Source organism: Mirounga angustirostris, unplaced genomic scaffold (genome assembly GCF_029215605.1).
Source record: "Mirounga angustirostris isolate CCGP_5_RB_7025 unplaced genomic scaffold, mMirAng1.0.hap1 SCAF_12, whole genome shotgun sequence".
NCBI classification, from domain to species: Eukaryota; Metazoa; Chordata; class Mammalia; order Carnivora; family Phocidae; genus Mirounga; species Mirounga angustirostris.
In genome coordinates, this window is record NW_026991720.1 from 22,527,710 (window position 1) to 22,543,501 (window position 15,792).

The following is a 15,792-nucleotide window of genomic DNA, read 5'->3' on the forward strand; positions in this document are numbered from 1 at the left end:
CCCCGATGGACAGGCGCCATCGCCCAGCCTGAGTTTTAATGTGGAATGCAATTAACCCCTAAAGAAAGAACTCCAGAGTAGAGTTTTCAAACCATCTTTAGAACTTTTCAAGTTAGATCCCAGCCCGCCGCCTGGCCCTGCACCCTCAGGACAGCCGTTTATAAAATGAATTCAATGGCGCTGCTCCCGAGGCCCTGCCCCTGCCCTCGCTCCTTCCAGGGCTCTGCAACGTCACGGAGCACCATTCAAAGACCACCGAGGTTGAGTACGAGCACCTTTCACAAAGCAGAAGAAGCCACCCCAAAGGAGTTCCAAGGGGCCAAGTGCTCCTATAGAGATGAACAGTCCCACTTCCTGTTGCCACATTTTAAACTATTTATTGAATGAGGCAGTAATAGACAGAATGGAAAACAACACAGAATCCATGCTCTGCTACTTGGGTTTTGCTTTTCTTCTTCTTCTTCTTCTTTCTCAAACTATTAGGAGGTTATTTCACCACAAAGGAACACGGACTTTAAAGCCCCTGAACAGCTTCACAATGACGATAAAAAATAATAATTAAAAAAATAACAAGTTGTAGAACTAGGACTGTTTATATGTAAATTTCCCTTCCCTCCCCCTATTACGTACAGAAAAAAACATACAAAGAACATTAGATAGTTTTATATAAAACAAGCAAATACAAGAATCTGAAACTTTTCTCAAAGGCTGAGCAAGATGTGAAGGATCTTTTAATGTCGCATTAAAAAAAACACATTAAATACACTATCACACATGGGGGCCCGGGAGGAGGGAGGAAGAGTTGTCCCTGTACTCAAGGAGCAGAGATTTGGCCTGTCGAGAAGTCAGGTGAATTTAGCCACTGGAGACTCAGGGCTTGCAGCTGAGAAATCACAGAATTTAACAGTTACCGAGAACACCCAGACCGGTCAACACCTGTGAGGAGGAGGCTGTGGGGCCTGGCCCACCGGGCCGCACCTGGGAAAACTGCAGCGGACCTTCTGAGACAGGGCCTGCCCCAGGGCTGCTGGAAACACCCAGGTCCCTTTCTCTTCCAAGGCCCCTCAGCATGAAGAGCAACCTTCCTCGAGCCGGGTGCTCCTGTCACTTCCAGTCTCCTCTGTTAAGCTACAGAAAGTTACTGGAAAGGAAAATATTGCTCCCATTGGTGTGCCCTGGTCTTTGAAGATTTTTCTCTCCCTCCTTCCTTTCCCCTTCCAACCCCTCCCCTCCCCGTCCCACTCTCTCCCCTCCAAGCACACGCACACTTAACGCGCACACGCTCCTCAAACCCTTAATACTTCTGTTACCTTCAGTTCATGTACATGACCAATTCAGAACTGACCTTAAAACCAAAGCAACGTTTTAATAGTCATGAGATCAAGAAGGCTTCCTGGGAAGGGGAGGAGATGGGTGGCTGAAGAAATCCCTCTTGTCCCTGCCTGGAGCTTTAAGGACATTCACCTGCCTATGGCAAGGTCAGCACCTGGGCCAGCCCGAGGAGCGTCTCAGCTGCCAGACCATGAGGCCCCTGGACCTTGCAAACACAACTTCTGGACCCCACCCTGTTCTGGAACCTCCTTCCTCAGGTGAGTCCAGCAGGGAGAGTTCTGGGTGGCCACTGGGAGGCAGCTTTGGTGAAGGGCATGGTCACCTCCGCCTGAGTTTGTCAGTAGCTCAACGCATGACCCTGGTATGAACAAAAATTGGGTGACTGTGTCTGGCCACGTACCCTACACCCACTAAACTGGGTGAATTATTTTTTTCCACAGCTCACCTTAATTTCATACAGATAATTCCATGCGGGTTTCATATATATATATATATATATACATACATACATATATATATACTTTATATATATGTAAATGTGTATATCCATATGTACACATATACATATATTCACACTCACACATACACACACATAAGTATACACACATGTTTCTGCAGAAAGAAGTCCTGCCACAATTTGGCTTTTTCGGGACAGTGAAATTGACAACACAGTATCTTATTCCACTAATCCCAGAAAATCAAGAGTGGTGCTTTAAAAAATGCAATTCCAAAACCCACTGCCTTTCTTCCTTTTTAAAAAAAAGGTTAACAAAACTTTTCTTCCAAAGTCGAGAGACTTAATTCCATTTGATTGCACCTCTGCAAATGTGTAAAAAATTTTGAAGTAGACTAGAAAATGATGCCATCGTACGGCTGCATGTCACTGTTCCAACGTCACCACCTCCACAGCCTGGCCGTCCATGGTGACTGTGCTGTCCGATATCCGGGTGGTCACAGGGGCCATGGCCACCTGCACTGGTCCGTTGCCCTGGGCAAGGCTGGTTACCACAGTCTGGTACATGCTCACGGGGATCTGGACCAATCCTGGGGAGACAAAGGGGAGACTGTTGGTGGGGATCGGGCTCAGCCTCCCAGATGCTGGCTGGACAGAGCTACCAGCCCCAGCCCTTCAGGGCACCACTGTCAGCCTCATGTAATTGCCCACCGACTGTCCAGGCACAAATACATCCCTCCTCTTACCCACTGTCATTCTATAAAACGGACTCTCAGGAAAGAAAGTTCGAAGAACCTGTGGAAATGGGCCCCAGGGCAGGGCCTCCCCAACTTGCCAGGAGATGAGCCTGCCTGCTTCTAATTTTAGGAAGCAAGGCTGGTGAGGTATGAACCCTCCTCCCCAGCCCAGCCCTCCTGACTGCCTCCTTCCACTGGGAAAGGCTGCCATTAATTTTCTTTGATGTTCTGCTACCGACTTCTTCGATTGTCTGCCTGCCTATGCTGTTTTCCTCAGCTTGAAAAAATGTCTCCCTCAATCCTGTCCTGTTTTCTTGGCCACTGACCCTTCCTTCAGCGTTTGCTTATTAAAAAAAGAGGGGGGGGACTCCCGGGTGGCTTGGTTAGTTAAGCGTCCGACTCTTGATTTTGGCTCAGGTCGTGATCTCAATAAGGGTTGTGAGATTGAGCCTCGAGTCCGGCATGAGGTGTTCACACTGGGCGTGAAGCCTGCTTAGGATTCTCTCTCTTCCTCTCCCTCTGCCCTCCCCACCACTCTCAAAAAACAAAACAAAACGAAAACAAAAAACCTAGGGCATTGTTTTCTTGATTTTAGGTCCACGGACCAGTAAAATTTAAAAATACATTTTGGGATCAACTTAAAAAGACCCAACTGTCTCCTAATATCACTATTACTGCACAGTAGAAAGGATGGTTTAACACAAAGAAAGGAAGAAACACATAATCGCAGAAAAGGGCAGTCCTTCCTAAGAAAAAAAAGTTGATAGTTTTATATGACATATTAAAGAAAAAAAAGGATTTCCAGTTAAATGAGGCAGAATAAATGCACATTATCAAGCTCCTCTTCCTCTTGAAACTAAAATTAGAATGAAGTGGGAGGAAGGATATCAATGAGGGATATCAACATGTTTTTGGAAGATGAGAAGCAAATGTCAAGTGGTTCTGACTTGTCAGAGCAGTGGAAGTAGCAAGCCCTGTGTCCATGGAGGGAGCAGGACATGTAGGCCTCACTACCGCAGAAAAAGACGAGGCTGAAAACAGGGATTGGTTAAAAGCGTGTATTCAACTTTATGAGACCAGCAGCTCTCACAAATCCCAACACCCAAACACCTTGACCTTTGTTGACAGGACATCTGAAGTTCCTCCACTGTACTGAGAAGCTGACCTGGAAAGGCCGGGAAAGACCACAGTGGTATCTGTTGGGTGGGGAAGTGGGGGGAAGACCCTGAAGTCCTGGCCTTCTGTGCTAGCCTACAGATCACCTAGCTGTGCCCTGCACCGCCTGACAACCGGCTCTTAACTCTTCAGGAACACAAGGTTGCAGACAAGGTCGGGGCGGGGGAAGTGGGGGGAGAAGAAAACAAAGGCCCCAGAACACTAATATCCTCAGAGAAGAGATTTGTATCATAAAAATGGGATGTTTTTCTTAAAAAGGAATATGAGGAAAACTTTAAAATAAAGAATCTAATAGATGAAATACATTCCAAAGAAAGCAGAAGATAAAGTCAAGGAAATTTCTCAGTAGAAAAGATTAAAAGATGGAAAGGAGAGAAAATATGAGACCATAGGGGTCCAACCTCTGATAAAAGAGAATTCCAGAAACAGTAAAAAAAAAAAAAAAGGAAATTATCAGACACACTGTAAATAAATTTCTAGAGCTGAAAAACGAACTCACATTGAAAAGGCCCATTAGATGCCCAGCAGACAAGATGACAAAAGATCAAGACACTAACATGCATCTTTGCAAAATTTCAGAACACCAGGGATAAAGCAAAGATCCTGAAAGATTCAGAAAGAAAAAAAAAAGTCCTATATAAAGAACTGGGAGTTGGAATATTGTGGGACTTCTCGAAAGCAAGCCTAGAAGCTAGGAGATCAAGGAGCAGATGCTTTCGAGTGTCTGAGAGAAAGTGCTTTCCAGCTAGAACTGTTTCCGGCCCAAGAAATGATACCGCTATCAACTGACTGTGGAGGCAGAAGAAAAGCATCTTCAGACCTGTAAGGGGTGGAAAAGCTGGCCACCCATGCACGCTTTCCCAGGAAGCTCTGAAGGATGTGCTCCCAAGCAACGAGAGAGCACTACGCTAGAGGTGGCTGTGGGATCTAGGAGACAGAGAACCCACTGTGGAGAGCTGCAGGCAGGCTGAGGGGCCCCGGACCGGCGTTCTGCAGCAGGTCTGAGAGCACAGAGAGGGGAGGCCGGCACGACGACCTGGGCATGAGTACTGAGAGGGGTTTTCCAGAAGTGGGGTAGAACCGGTGATTACTACCTAAAACACAGAAGGGAAAAAGCAAGTAGTAACTGGGATAATATACTTGTCTTAGCAGTGACCAGTTTTTATGTAGTTATAATAATATAAACATACAAAGTGGGTTATCAAGAAACTGTAATAATGTCTCAACTCAAGAAATAACGATTTAAGACTTTTAGAGCAGGAAAGATACACACCAGAAAGAGCGGGCATGAAGTGTTGCCTCTAAGGTATAAAAAAAAGGCCTTTTAGTCCTCTTTGACATTTAAAGCCATATTATCACTTTGCTGAAAATAAAAACTAATTTTAAAAAGAGAATGTTTTATCAGAATATTTTCTTTTTTTAAATCTTTATTTTTTTTAATTTTTTTTTAAAAGATTTTATTTATTTATTTGAGAGAGAGAATGAGAGACAGAGAGCATGAGAGGGAGGAGGGTCAGAGGGAGAAGCAGACTCCCTGCCGAGCAGGGAGCCCGATGCGGGACTCGATCCAGGGACTCCAGGATCATAACCTGAGCCAAAGGCAGTCGCTTAACCAACTGAGCCACCCAGGCGCCCAATCAGAATATTTTCTAATGCAAAAAGAAACCCCAAAAAACAAAAACCATGTTATTTTACAATGTTAAATTAGATTTGTTTTCTAGAGGAAAGTCTTGCCAGTTTGGGGATCCCTATTTGATGATACAACATGAAACAGGCTTGATGTTTTGTTTCGTGACAGTCATTTTTGGAAATCCAGGCTCACCCTGCTGTGTGTTAATAGGAATGGAGGGCCCGACCCACCCCCTGCTCACACTTGCTGTGCTGGGCCTGGAAGGAGGAGAGACCAGCCCACACTCACACACAAAGTTGAAAGGAGAGCAGGCGGAGGGCCCAGCACTGACCTCAGAATGCTGTGGGGTTCAGTTTCCCTCATCTGGACTTTGCATACGGCTCTTAAATGTCTCTAACCAATCCTTTCAGTTCACCTCTCCCTGCCACCTGAGAGATCTTTCTAGACCACGTCACTCCTCCATCTCAAACTGTTCAAATTCCATGTTAAAAAGGTTCCCAAAGGGGCACCTGGGTGGCTCAGTCGGTTAAGCATCTGCCTTCTGCTCAGGTCATGATCCCGGGCTCCTGGCATCAAGCTCAGCAGGGAGCCTGCTTCTCCCTCTCCCTCTCCCCACTGCTCGTGTTCTCTCTTGCTATCTCTCTCTCTCAAGTAAATAAGATCTTTAAAAAAAAAGGTTCCCAAAGCCTATTAAAAAATGGTCATGTTTGACATGGTATTCAAGACATCTCGTGCTCTACCCTGGTCTAGCTCTGCAGTCTCCCCTCCGTCCTTCACCACAGGCATTGTGCGCTTGGGGCACCAGCCTGGCTCCTCTCACCTCCCAACACAGTGGTCACACTCCTTCCTCTGGGCCTTTGCTCACATTGTTCACTACTGGGAGTCCCACACTTCCTACTCCTTCCCCTTTAAAAACGGGTTCAAAAAAATATATAATGAAAATGAAATTCAAAAAAATATATAATGGAAATGAAGTTTAAGAAAAACCCAAATAGGGGCGCCTGGGTGGCTCAGTCGTTAAGCGTCTGCCTTCGGCTCAGGTCATGATCCCGGGGTCCTGGGATCGAGCCCCCGCATCGGGCTCCCTGCCCCGCGGGAAGCCTGCTTCTCCCTCTCCCACCCCCCCTGCTTGTGTTCCCTCTCTCACTGTGTCTCTCTCTGTCAAATAAATAAAATCTTTAAAAAAAACCCCAAAAACCCCAAATATAATGGAAATGAAATTAAAACAAAAGCAAACACAAACAAACGGGTTCCGCTGTCCCTCCCCTTGGAAGCTGGCCCCATCCCGGCCCCAGTCAATACTGACAGTGGCCCAGTGGGCATGGGCACTGGAATGCATCATCTGGCGTGGCCAGTAAATGTGTGTGGACAGGCCTTCCTGTTTGACAGAGGGCGGCTTCAGGGCCAGGCGTGGCTCTGGTTCATGTGGTTTCCCACGGTGTGAGGTACAAGATGTGCCAGAAGGGCAACAGGCCAAGGGAGTCTATTAGTGGCCTCAGCAATGTGCAGCTGGGCCCTACCCCCTGGCCTCTAGACTCCAGGCCTGGCCTGAGTATGTGTGAAGACCGTACAACCCTTCCCCCCCCCAGTGTATTCATGATCATCATCGCTTCTGTCCTCTCTTCTGGTCACAGAGGTGAGGCAAAACTCAGGAAGCAACGAAGAATGGCCCTGGCAAAGCCAGAATAGCTGTGTCCTCCTGCAAAGAAGCCAAATGCTGGCAAACAGCAACTAACCTAGAAGCAAAGACCAGTCTTGTTTCTTTATTCTCGCTTCTGAGCCTGATGCAGTTCCAAAAGCTCCAAACTGGGGGAACAAGTTGCACCCTTGATAAATACAGGGACCACTGTGAGCAGGGAGCCTTCCTCACGGTGAACCACCAGCCTGGGATCGGGGTGTCACGGGGGTAGGGGTGGGTAGAGACTTAAAGAATTGTCATAGTTACATCTCTGGCTTATGATAGGTTTTCGTTTCCTATGCCACACCCAACACTGTTGTTACAAGTTTTAGTATCATGGAAGATTTGCTCCAGGATAAAATGGAGAAAAGGGCAAATGCAGAGATATCTATTGGCTGCCATTGCTATAACCAGAACATTCTTCCGAACACAAACTGATCCTGTTGCCTTCTTTTACAATTCTTCAGTGGCCCGTGGGTATCAGGTCCAAATCCCCTTGCAGGATTTAAACCCTTATGTCAGCCCCTATCGTTCAGTTCAGCCTAGTGACCACGAATCGCCACCTGATTTACACTCCAATCAGGTGAATGACCTGATTGAGTCCCCATGACATGTGCACAACCTTCACTTCTGCCTGGGATGATGTGCCGGGACTTGCTCCTCGAATGGGCTCCTGTTCTTCCCTCCACAGTCACAGTTAGTGGCAGTCCCTCCTCCTTGGCCTTAGCCCCTCTTCGGAGGTCCCGAGCCCTCTGTACTGGCCTCCATGGAGGCAGTGACCGTGTTCACCATCACTGTTTGCATGTCTTGTCTTTGGGAGGACTGTCAATTCCTTGAGGGATGGAGTCTCCATCTTTGAGTCCTCAGCAATCGGCGGGGGCTCAGTAATGATTTCTGCACTCATGGAGGGAACCTGCCTTCTGAGGTTGCACAGGTGTCCCTTCCAGAGATGGGGTGATTAAAGTGGCCCAGTCTGAGGGTTATGAGGCAGTTTCAGAGCGGGAACTCCCAGTCCAGAGAACGTTCAAGTAAAAAGGACTACATTCAGGACTCATCCAAAGAAAACCACTTCTAAAAGATTTCATCTTCTGGGTGTGCCTGGGTGGCTCAGTCGGTTAGGCGTCTGCCTTCGGCTCAGGGCATGATCCCAGGGTCCTGGGATCGAGTCCTGCATCGGGCTCCCTGCTCAGCAGGGAGCCTGCGTCTCCCTCTCCCTCTGCGCCCCTCCCCCTGCTCGTGCTCTTTCTTACTCTCTCTCTCAAATAAAATCTTAAAAAAAAAAAAAAAAAAAGATTTCAGGGATGCCTGGGTAGCTCAGTTGGTTGTGTCTGCCTTTGGCTCAGGTCATGATCCCAGGGTCCTGGAATCCAGTCCCGCATCGGACTCCTTGCTCAGCAGAGAGCCTGCTTCTCCCTCTGCCTGCCACTCCCCCTACTTGTATACTCTGTCTCTCTCTGTCAAATAAATAAATAAAATCTTTTTAAAAAAAATAAAGATTTCATCTTCTGTATTTCACCTCACGATCAGGGAAGGAATAAATTTGGCCTCTACAACTGCATGATGAAGTGACTCCTACACAAAGCTGTCTTGAGAGTGAATGGTGACAGCAACTGCATCTCTGAAAAGCTTTACAGAGGGCAAAATTCCATGCACGGGGTCATTTCCTAGCCCCAAATGCCTTGAAATTCCAAGGCCATTATTTTCACTCTACCTCCACCTTAAATCTGCGCATTACCATCCTACTGTGGGGATTTTAGAATTTTGGAATCTCTCTCTCTCTCTCTCTCTCACAAACAGCCATTTTGGCATGGGATTAGATTAAATCGTCTCAGCGGCTCTGACCCAGAGGCCTTCCCGTCTACGGAGGGGCAGGGGGAGGGGCCAGAGGCCTGCAAGCCAGCGCACTAAGTCGGTGGCTGCCCTTGGAGGAGAGATGATTAAACGCTGAGGTACAGTAATCAGGCTGGGATTGTCCCTGCATCTGCTCAGCCCGGCCCTGATTAGCCCTAATCTAGAAGGCGTATGTTAATCTCAGTTTGTATTCTGGGTCATTTCGATTGATTAAGCAACAGGAAGCCCTTCACATTCTACTTTAAGGTTGGAAGTTCTCTTTTTTGTTTTTCCGAGAGACCTGTACAATCCTAGCAGTATGTCTCTTAGCATTTGTATAGCACTCTTCAAAGCCCTCTTACATCCACCGTGTCTCATCTGGTTTTTGCTAAGACCCTAGAGAGCAGGCAGGGCAGGTGGTCCTCCCTGTCACAAATGATAGGCAAGTTCCTTTGGCAGAAACATGGACTTACCCTAAAGGCACATGTTATAAAGTCCTGAAGATTTAGTACCCTAGTCTCTAGGACCCCAGTATTTCAAAGCCATAAGAAACCTTAACATTCATTCAGTTTAGTAAATCCCTTTCTTTTTCTTTTTAAACTCAAAAGTAAACAGATAAAAAAGTTATTTAAAAAAAAGTAAACATGGAGCAAGAGAGACTGAGTGGTCTTTGCCCCAAGATGACTGAGTTGTGGCAAAGCCAGGGGTCCAGGCTCTCGATGTGGGAGTCTTTCCATGCACCCACCCGCCTGACCATGGAAAACAAGCCGGCAGGGACCTGGAAAGTCTCTCTTTGGGCTCATCGCTGCCTCTCCCCTCAGGCTTCCAGGCAAGGTTTACAGAATTGGCCAAACTGGGAAGAGGCCAAAGGTGCCTCAGGAGCCACAGGTCCCAGGCACAAGGATTTCCCTGTCTGACAGCAGTGAGACTGAAATCTCTGGAAGAACTGCTGGCCCTGTAAAAGACAACGAGACCTGACCCTGCTCATTCTACCCTGCCGGGTAGGTATCATGTACTCAAGCCCACATGGTCAAACACACTCCTCCCAGTCTTCCCCCAGGGCAGCAAGTGGCCATCACATCCCTCCAGTTGCCTCGGCTGAAAACTTCACAGTCATCTTTGACTTCATACGCCGGTACATCAGCAAATCCTGTCAACCTGCCCTTCACATATAAACCTGGAGTTCCGCCACTTCTCTTTGCTGCCTCCCTGGACAAAATCCTATCATCTCTTGCCAGGACTACATTTAAAAAAAAAAAAAAAAATTTTTTTTTATTAGAGGGAGAGAGACAGCGTGTGTGCGGGAGGGAGGCGCAGAGGGAGAGGGAGAGGGAGAACCTTAAGCAGGCTCCATGCCCATAGGGAGCCCCAGCACAGAGCCTGATGTGGGGCTTGACCCCACGACCCCGAGATCATGACCTGAGGTGAAGTCAAGAGTCGGATGCTCAACCGACTGAACCACGCAGGCGTCCCACCAGGACTATGTTTTATCTTCCTTTGTAATCGCCCGGCTTCAGCCCTTGCTCCACTATAGCCGGAGGGATCTTCGAAAATCTCCACATGACACGATGGGTATCAGGACAGCCTCTGAAAATTCAGATGCCTGGGCTAGGTTGGTTCTGATGCAGCTCACACGCTTCAAAGGTTTCCTTTCAAGTCAGATGACCTTCTCAGGGAGGACACGCAGGGAGACTGACCTCCCAGGCGGCCAGGCTTCTACTCAGAGTGTTCCAAGGAGACCCCTGCACAGGGTCTGTTTTCGAGGGACCTGTTCATCTCACCAGGGCCATCATTTCGCACAAGGTGATCGTCTGCCTCTTACGTTTCCCCCCTTTCAGGAGAATCCCGATTTTAACAGATACTTCATTGTGAAAAACAGGTAACACAGAGAGGGCACAGTATAGGGTTGAAAAAAGTCAGTCTCCCTCCCAGAGGTAACTACTGTGGCTAGTTTCTTGGCTGAGATTGTGCACTTGGAAACGTGTGTATGTGTGTCTGTGTATCTTCCCCATTTGAACAATGCACCTCGCTTTTTCGGGATCTTTACTTACAAGTACGAACAGAGTGGCTTTATTTTTTTTTTTTCAGTGGCTGCAGAGTATTCCACTTGCATGAAGGTGCTTCATGTTTTTTCCACGTCAGACGGGTCATGCGTTGCCGTTGTAACAAGGTCTGAGCGAGGCACACGGCGCACAACAGTGTGAGCGCCCCCGTCCTCGTGCTTATGAATTACGGAAGGATCTAGAGGTGCTTGATTTTGATTAACCAGCACTCTGATGACTCACACCTTGGCTTTCCAATCTTCTGCTGTTGTGCCACATGTACTGCAGTTTCTCACAAATGCGAGGATAACTACCAAAGAGACAACTTCTTAAGAGGCGATTTATACTTTAAAATTTCCTAGGTGCAGTAATGGGGGAACGCTTAACTGTTCTGCTCAGCCCAGTTCCTTTCAAGACGCAAAATACTCTACCTCTAGGAGTGGGATTTAAGATTAAGTGACAGGGGAATATACTTTTGGACAGACATCTGTCTTCGAGCCTCTCATATCACATTACATGGGTGGCAGATAATGCCATCACCTCATAAGCCCGGTCCCGTCTTCTAATACAAGTGACCATTTGCTCATGTTAAGGGGCTTGGCCTTGTTGTCTGCAGAAGAGGAGGCCATGAGGCTTACAGTGGTCTGTCTCTGACGGTGGCACCAGGGGAGGCTTTGTGGTAGACCACGGGCGCCAGTGAGAGTGACTTGGAAGGTTAGGGTCACAGCCTTGCACACTCTGTGAATTTATCATTCATGAGCTGATCTACTCTAATGCTGACCTCTCCTGAGGTAATGAGTTTCATCACTTACCTACTGTATAATGGACCACACACACACATGTGTACGTGTGTATGTGCACATATGTGATTTATTTACTTAGGGGAATTCATTTACTTTCCTCAAGACTAACTCTTTTAGTATTCTGTGATTTGATGAATATGTCTACATATCACAGTTAGCTAGATCTTCCTGAAATATCGTTTGGCAATGGCCATCCCATCCCACCAAAAAACCCACAAAACAAAACAAAAAACCCCCAACTTTTGATGGCTGTCTACTATGGGAAAAATAAGTCCAAATAGCTATTGGTTTGAAGGATTACATCAGCCTTTCCCACAAATGCTCTACATTTTCTCTTCATTACAACCATACCTGTCCCCTTAGTGTACCCTCACCACCACATATATTGCTCAGGCAGATCCCTCCGCCTAGCTCTATCCCCTGTCAATGCAAGTCCCATTCTTCCAACAATTTCCACATCTTTCCTGGAGTCACCCCAGATAGAACAGCCCACCAGGAGGTTCTTTCCCTCCTGTGATTTTCCTCCCTCCACTATTTGGCATCAGCTCTGTGCTAACCTATTTCCAAGTAGTTATTGTTGTTCTCTGTATAATCTGCTTGCTTAGATTTTGGCAGTAGCCTGAACATAGTAGATGCTTAATAATTAAATATGACTATAGATCGTGTTCCTCATGATTTTCAGAAACTTGGTCACATTCCTATTAGCCTTGGCCTCCACAGACTGAAGGCCTTGGGACTTTTCATTCTGTTCCCGGGTGCAGTGGGATTTTCACAAGACTCTCAAGGCAGTGTAGCCAAACACTGTAGGGTAGCTCAGGTGCACTGTGTGTGAGGGTAAAACAGGCTGTTTTATTTCCATGAAAGGCTTGCCAGTCAGACTACACGTGACTCCTGGCTATGCCGCCGAATGGCTTGTGAACTTCGCTTTCCTTAAATGTAAAAGGGCAGTTACTCATCTCATGGGGCCGTCGAGGGCTAGATGCGCTGATGTAGGCGAAGTCTGGTGCCGTGCCTGGCGCACAGCAGGTGTACCATAAATGTCAGCTACGTTTCAAAGATGACTCTGAATTAGGGGCTTGATGAAGTCTGGTGGGGTCACAGGCATTCGACTAAAGCTCTCGGCAAACAGAAATGAAAGCAGAGACAGCACAGATCTCCTTTCAGCAGTGATGTGTTCCTGCCAGGAAGCACACCATTCGCCAAAGGCCTTCAAAGATGTAAAGATTAGAGATAAAAGCCACGAAATCAGGGCAGATGGACTGGGGGGCAGGTCCTTTCTGAAACGCAGCGACGGGCTGAACTGGCAGTGCGGCGGCGCCCGGACGTCTACGGACTAGCTGCCGACTCAGCGCGCTGGTAAATGAATAATCCAGGCAGAACCACTAACCAATGGTGAGAACGTTAAATATATGGTCAGGGGCAGGAGGATATGACGTCATCACTCTGGTAAATTTCTCAACCCCTCCAGATAATAACAACATGCGCTTCAGCACAGCAGAGCACAGTTACGCGCCCGGCCATGGTCACCCGGAACCAGACTGCCCTGCCCCCACCCCACCCCGCGACAAGATAGAGCAGGACAGACAGCCTCAGGAAGAATGGGCCTTTCATTTGCCCTCACAATCTGGGAAACCTTTGGGAATTGTTGTTTGCTGTAACTGAATCTTTCAGCCCAAAGGCCTTCCAAGTTGGTCATGGAAATATCTTTGGTTGGGAGAAAAATATTGATGGCTGTGAGAGAAAACTAGCTAAACAAAGAAACTTATCAAATAAACACAACATCTGGTGGGAGAGAAAGAATTTTTTTTAAACATATATTTATTTATTTTAGAGAAGGAGAGTGTGTGTTGGGGGGAGGCCAGAGGAGGGGAGAGGGAGTCCCAAGCAGACTCTGGGCTAAGCGTGGAGCCTGACATGGGGCTTGATCCCATGACCCTGAGACCACGACCAAGAGTCTGATGCCCAACCGACTGCACCACCCAGGCACCCGAAGAGAAAGAATTCTTAAAACCCAAAGGAAAAATTTACAGTATAAAGCCTTCTGCACTTTATGGATGTGAAAGCTAGCTACAGGTATCAGGAAAATGCTGGCTTAAATGGGGGAACCAGAAAACTGTACCTGGAAAGGATAGGAATAAATAAGTAAGAAATAAAGCTACGAATTATAGTAAGTTCTGCAGTTTTTAAAGAGCCATCAAGCGTTATCTTCAGGTGTTTCAAGGGGTGACAGGCAGGAGGTAAGTCCTTTAAAGTCTTATTTGCAGGCTTGAAAAAGAATTTACACCAGTGACTGATGTCTAAGGCAAGCCGCTATTATATGAAGAAAAATAGGCATTAGGTATGTACTGGTATAGAGATGGAGAACATGAAAGGAAATCAGGGAAAGTAGGCGGTGGCAGATAAAGAGGCCGAGAATGACAAACAGGGACCAGATGGAAAGAGGACAGTCGCAGGGCAGAAAGGGGAAGATCATGAAAAGAATGTCAATATCAAATGAAAGGAGATCCAGGGAACCTTCCTGATACTAACACAAGGAGGAAACAGAGAAAAAGTATTTCTCTTCCAGTCGTTCTGTTTCTGTTACATTAGCTGCTTTCTGGGACATTTAATCTTTCTTTTCTGTGTTTTCTAACTCCATGGTTTTTGGGTGCATTTGAGGGATTTATGGATTAAAATATGTATTACACCTGGCATGCCGAGTATTCTCAGAAAGCCCAGAGCAGCCTTGCAGGTGCCTTGGCATAACAGGCACTTCTTGGCATACGAGGTTTTCTCCCCTCTTGCTAGACAATGTCACCCCTCTCGGAAAAACCACTTTCTGTGATAACTTCCATAGCAGAGATTCTGTCCTTTGCCTGATTTTTCAGACCACCAGGAAATTCCTCTTGCCCTCATCCCATAAGCCAAATGTTAAAAATAAATTCATTTTTACTTTATTAGTAAGTGTACTTCAAAACATATTTTGGAGGTAAAATTTCAGTTTCCTTTTGAAACTATTGGAATGTCCAAGAACATTAATGAAGTCAGGGTTTTGTGCTTCAGAACCACTGTGGTGTTCTATCCTGCAGGCTGAGCTCCCAATGTAGGGTTGAACAAGCTGACTCCAAGGCCTGCTGATCTGCCCAATCGGGCTTTAAACTGAAAATGGCAGGAGAGAAAAATGTTCACCTAAAGTTTGCTCAGGAGGACATCTGATCTGACTGTATAGAGAAGGGCAGGAGATGCCTAGTAAAATCCAGAAGAAATCCCTGGGAAGAAGGGGGACATTCAAGGTCCCCCAAGTCTGTGCACCAGTAGATAGGGTATGAGCAATATATAAAGTGTTGATTTTTTTTTTTTAGGATTTTATTTTTAAGTAATCTCTACACTCAACATGGGGATCGAACTTATAACCCCAAGATCAAGAGTCACATGTTCCACTGACTGAGCCAGCCAGGTGTTCCAAAAGTGTTGATATTTTTAAATAGAAAGAAGAAGGGGGTGGGGAGATGGGTAACTGGGTGATGGGCATTAAGGAGGGAACGTGATATAATGAGCACTGGGTGTTATATACAACTGACAAATCCCTGAATTCTACCTCTGAAACTAATAATACACTATATGTTAATTAACTGAATTTAAATTAAATTTAATTTAAAAAATTAGAAAAAAATAAATAGCAGAGCCAAGATGATAGAAACCTTAGGGGAAAGTCACCGTGCTAAGAATTTGCAGAAGTCAGACGTAGAAATGAATGCAAGAGCCAATCAGGAGTTACCCAGAGTTAGGAATGGAGATTTATTTATTTTTCTGTCATTATTTTCAGTTTTTTTTTTTTTTTTAAAGATTTTATTTATTTATTTGACAGAGAGAGACATAGCGAGAGCAGGAACACAAGCAGGGGGAGTGGGAGAGGGAGAAGCAGGCTTCCTGCAGAGCAGGGAGCCCGATGTGGGGCTCGATCCCAGGACCCCGGGATCATGACCTGAGCCGAAGGCAGACGCTTAACGACTGAGCCACCCAGGCGCCCAGTTTTTTTTTTTAATTAGGGAAAATTTCAAATAGGCACAAAAGGAGAGAGACTAGCACAAGGAACCCTGTCCCTGCTGCCCCACGCCGCAAATGTACCCA

General features: G+C 46.6%; 1 protein-coding gene and 1 non-coding gene across 9 annotated transcripts in view; both read right to left on the minus strand.

The window, feature by feature from the left end:
- Positions 1-361: 361 nt before the first annotated feature.
- The window catches only part of NRF1 (nuclear respiratory factor 1), a 139,354-nt gene continuing 123,923 nt past the window's right edge, over positions 362-15,792 (minus strand). For 5 of the 8 annotated variants that reach the window (XM_064574958.1, XM_045864279.2, XM_054505202.2 and 2 more), the window contains one exon: positions 362-2,376. In XM_064574958.1, the coding sequence (XP_064431028.1) occupies positions 2,213-2,376 (164 nt within the window). In that variant the 3' untranslated portion in view covers positions 362-2,212. Of the gene's footprint in view, positions 2,377-10,888; positions 11,190-15,792 lie in introns of all 8 variants that reach the window. The other 3 variants (XR_010406382.1, XR_010406381.1, XM_054505201.2) reach the window with 3 other exon arrangements.
- LOC123836205 (small nucleolar RNA U13) lies at positions 10,974-11,078 on the minus strand. The gene has a single exon (XR_006788901.1). It is a non-coding gene; the product is annotated as a small nucleolar RNA U13 (small nucleolar RNA).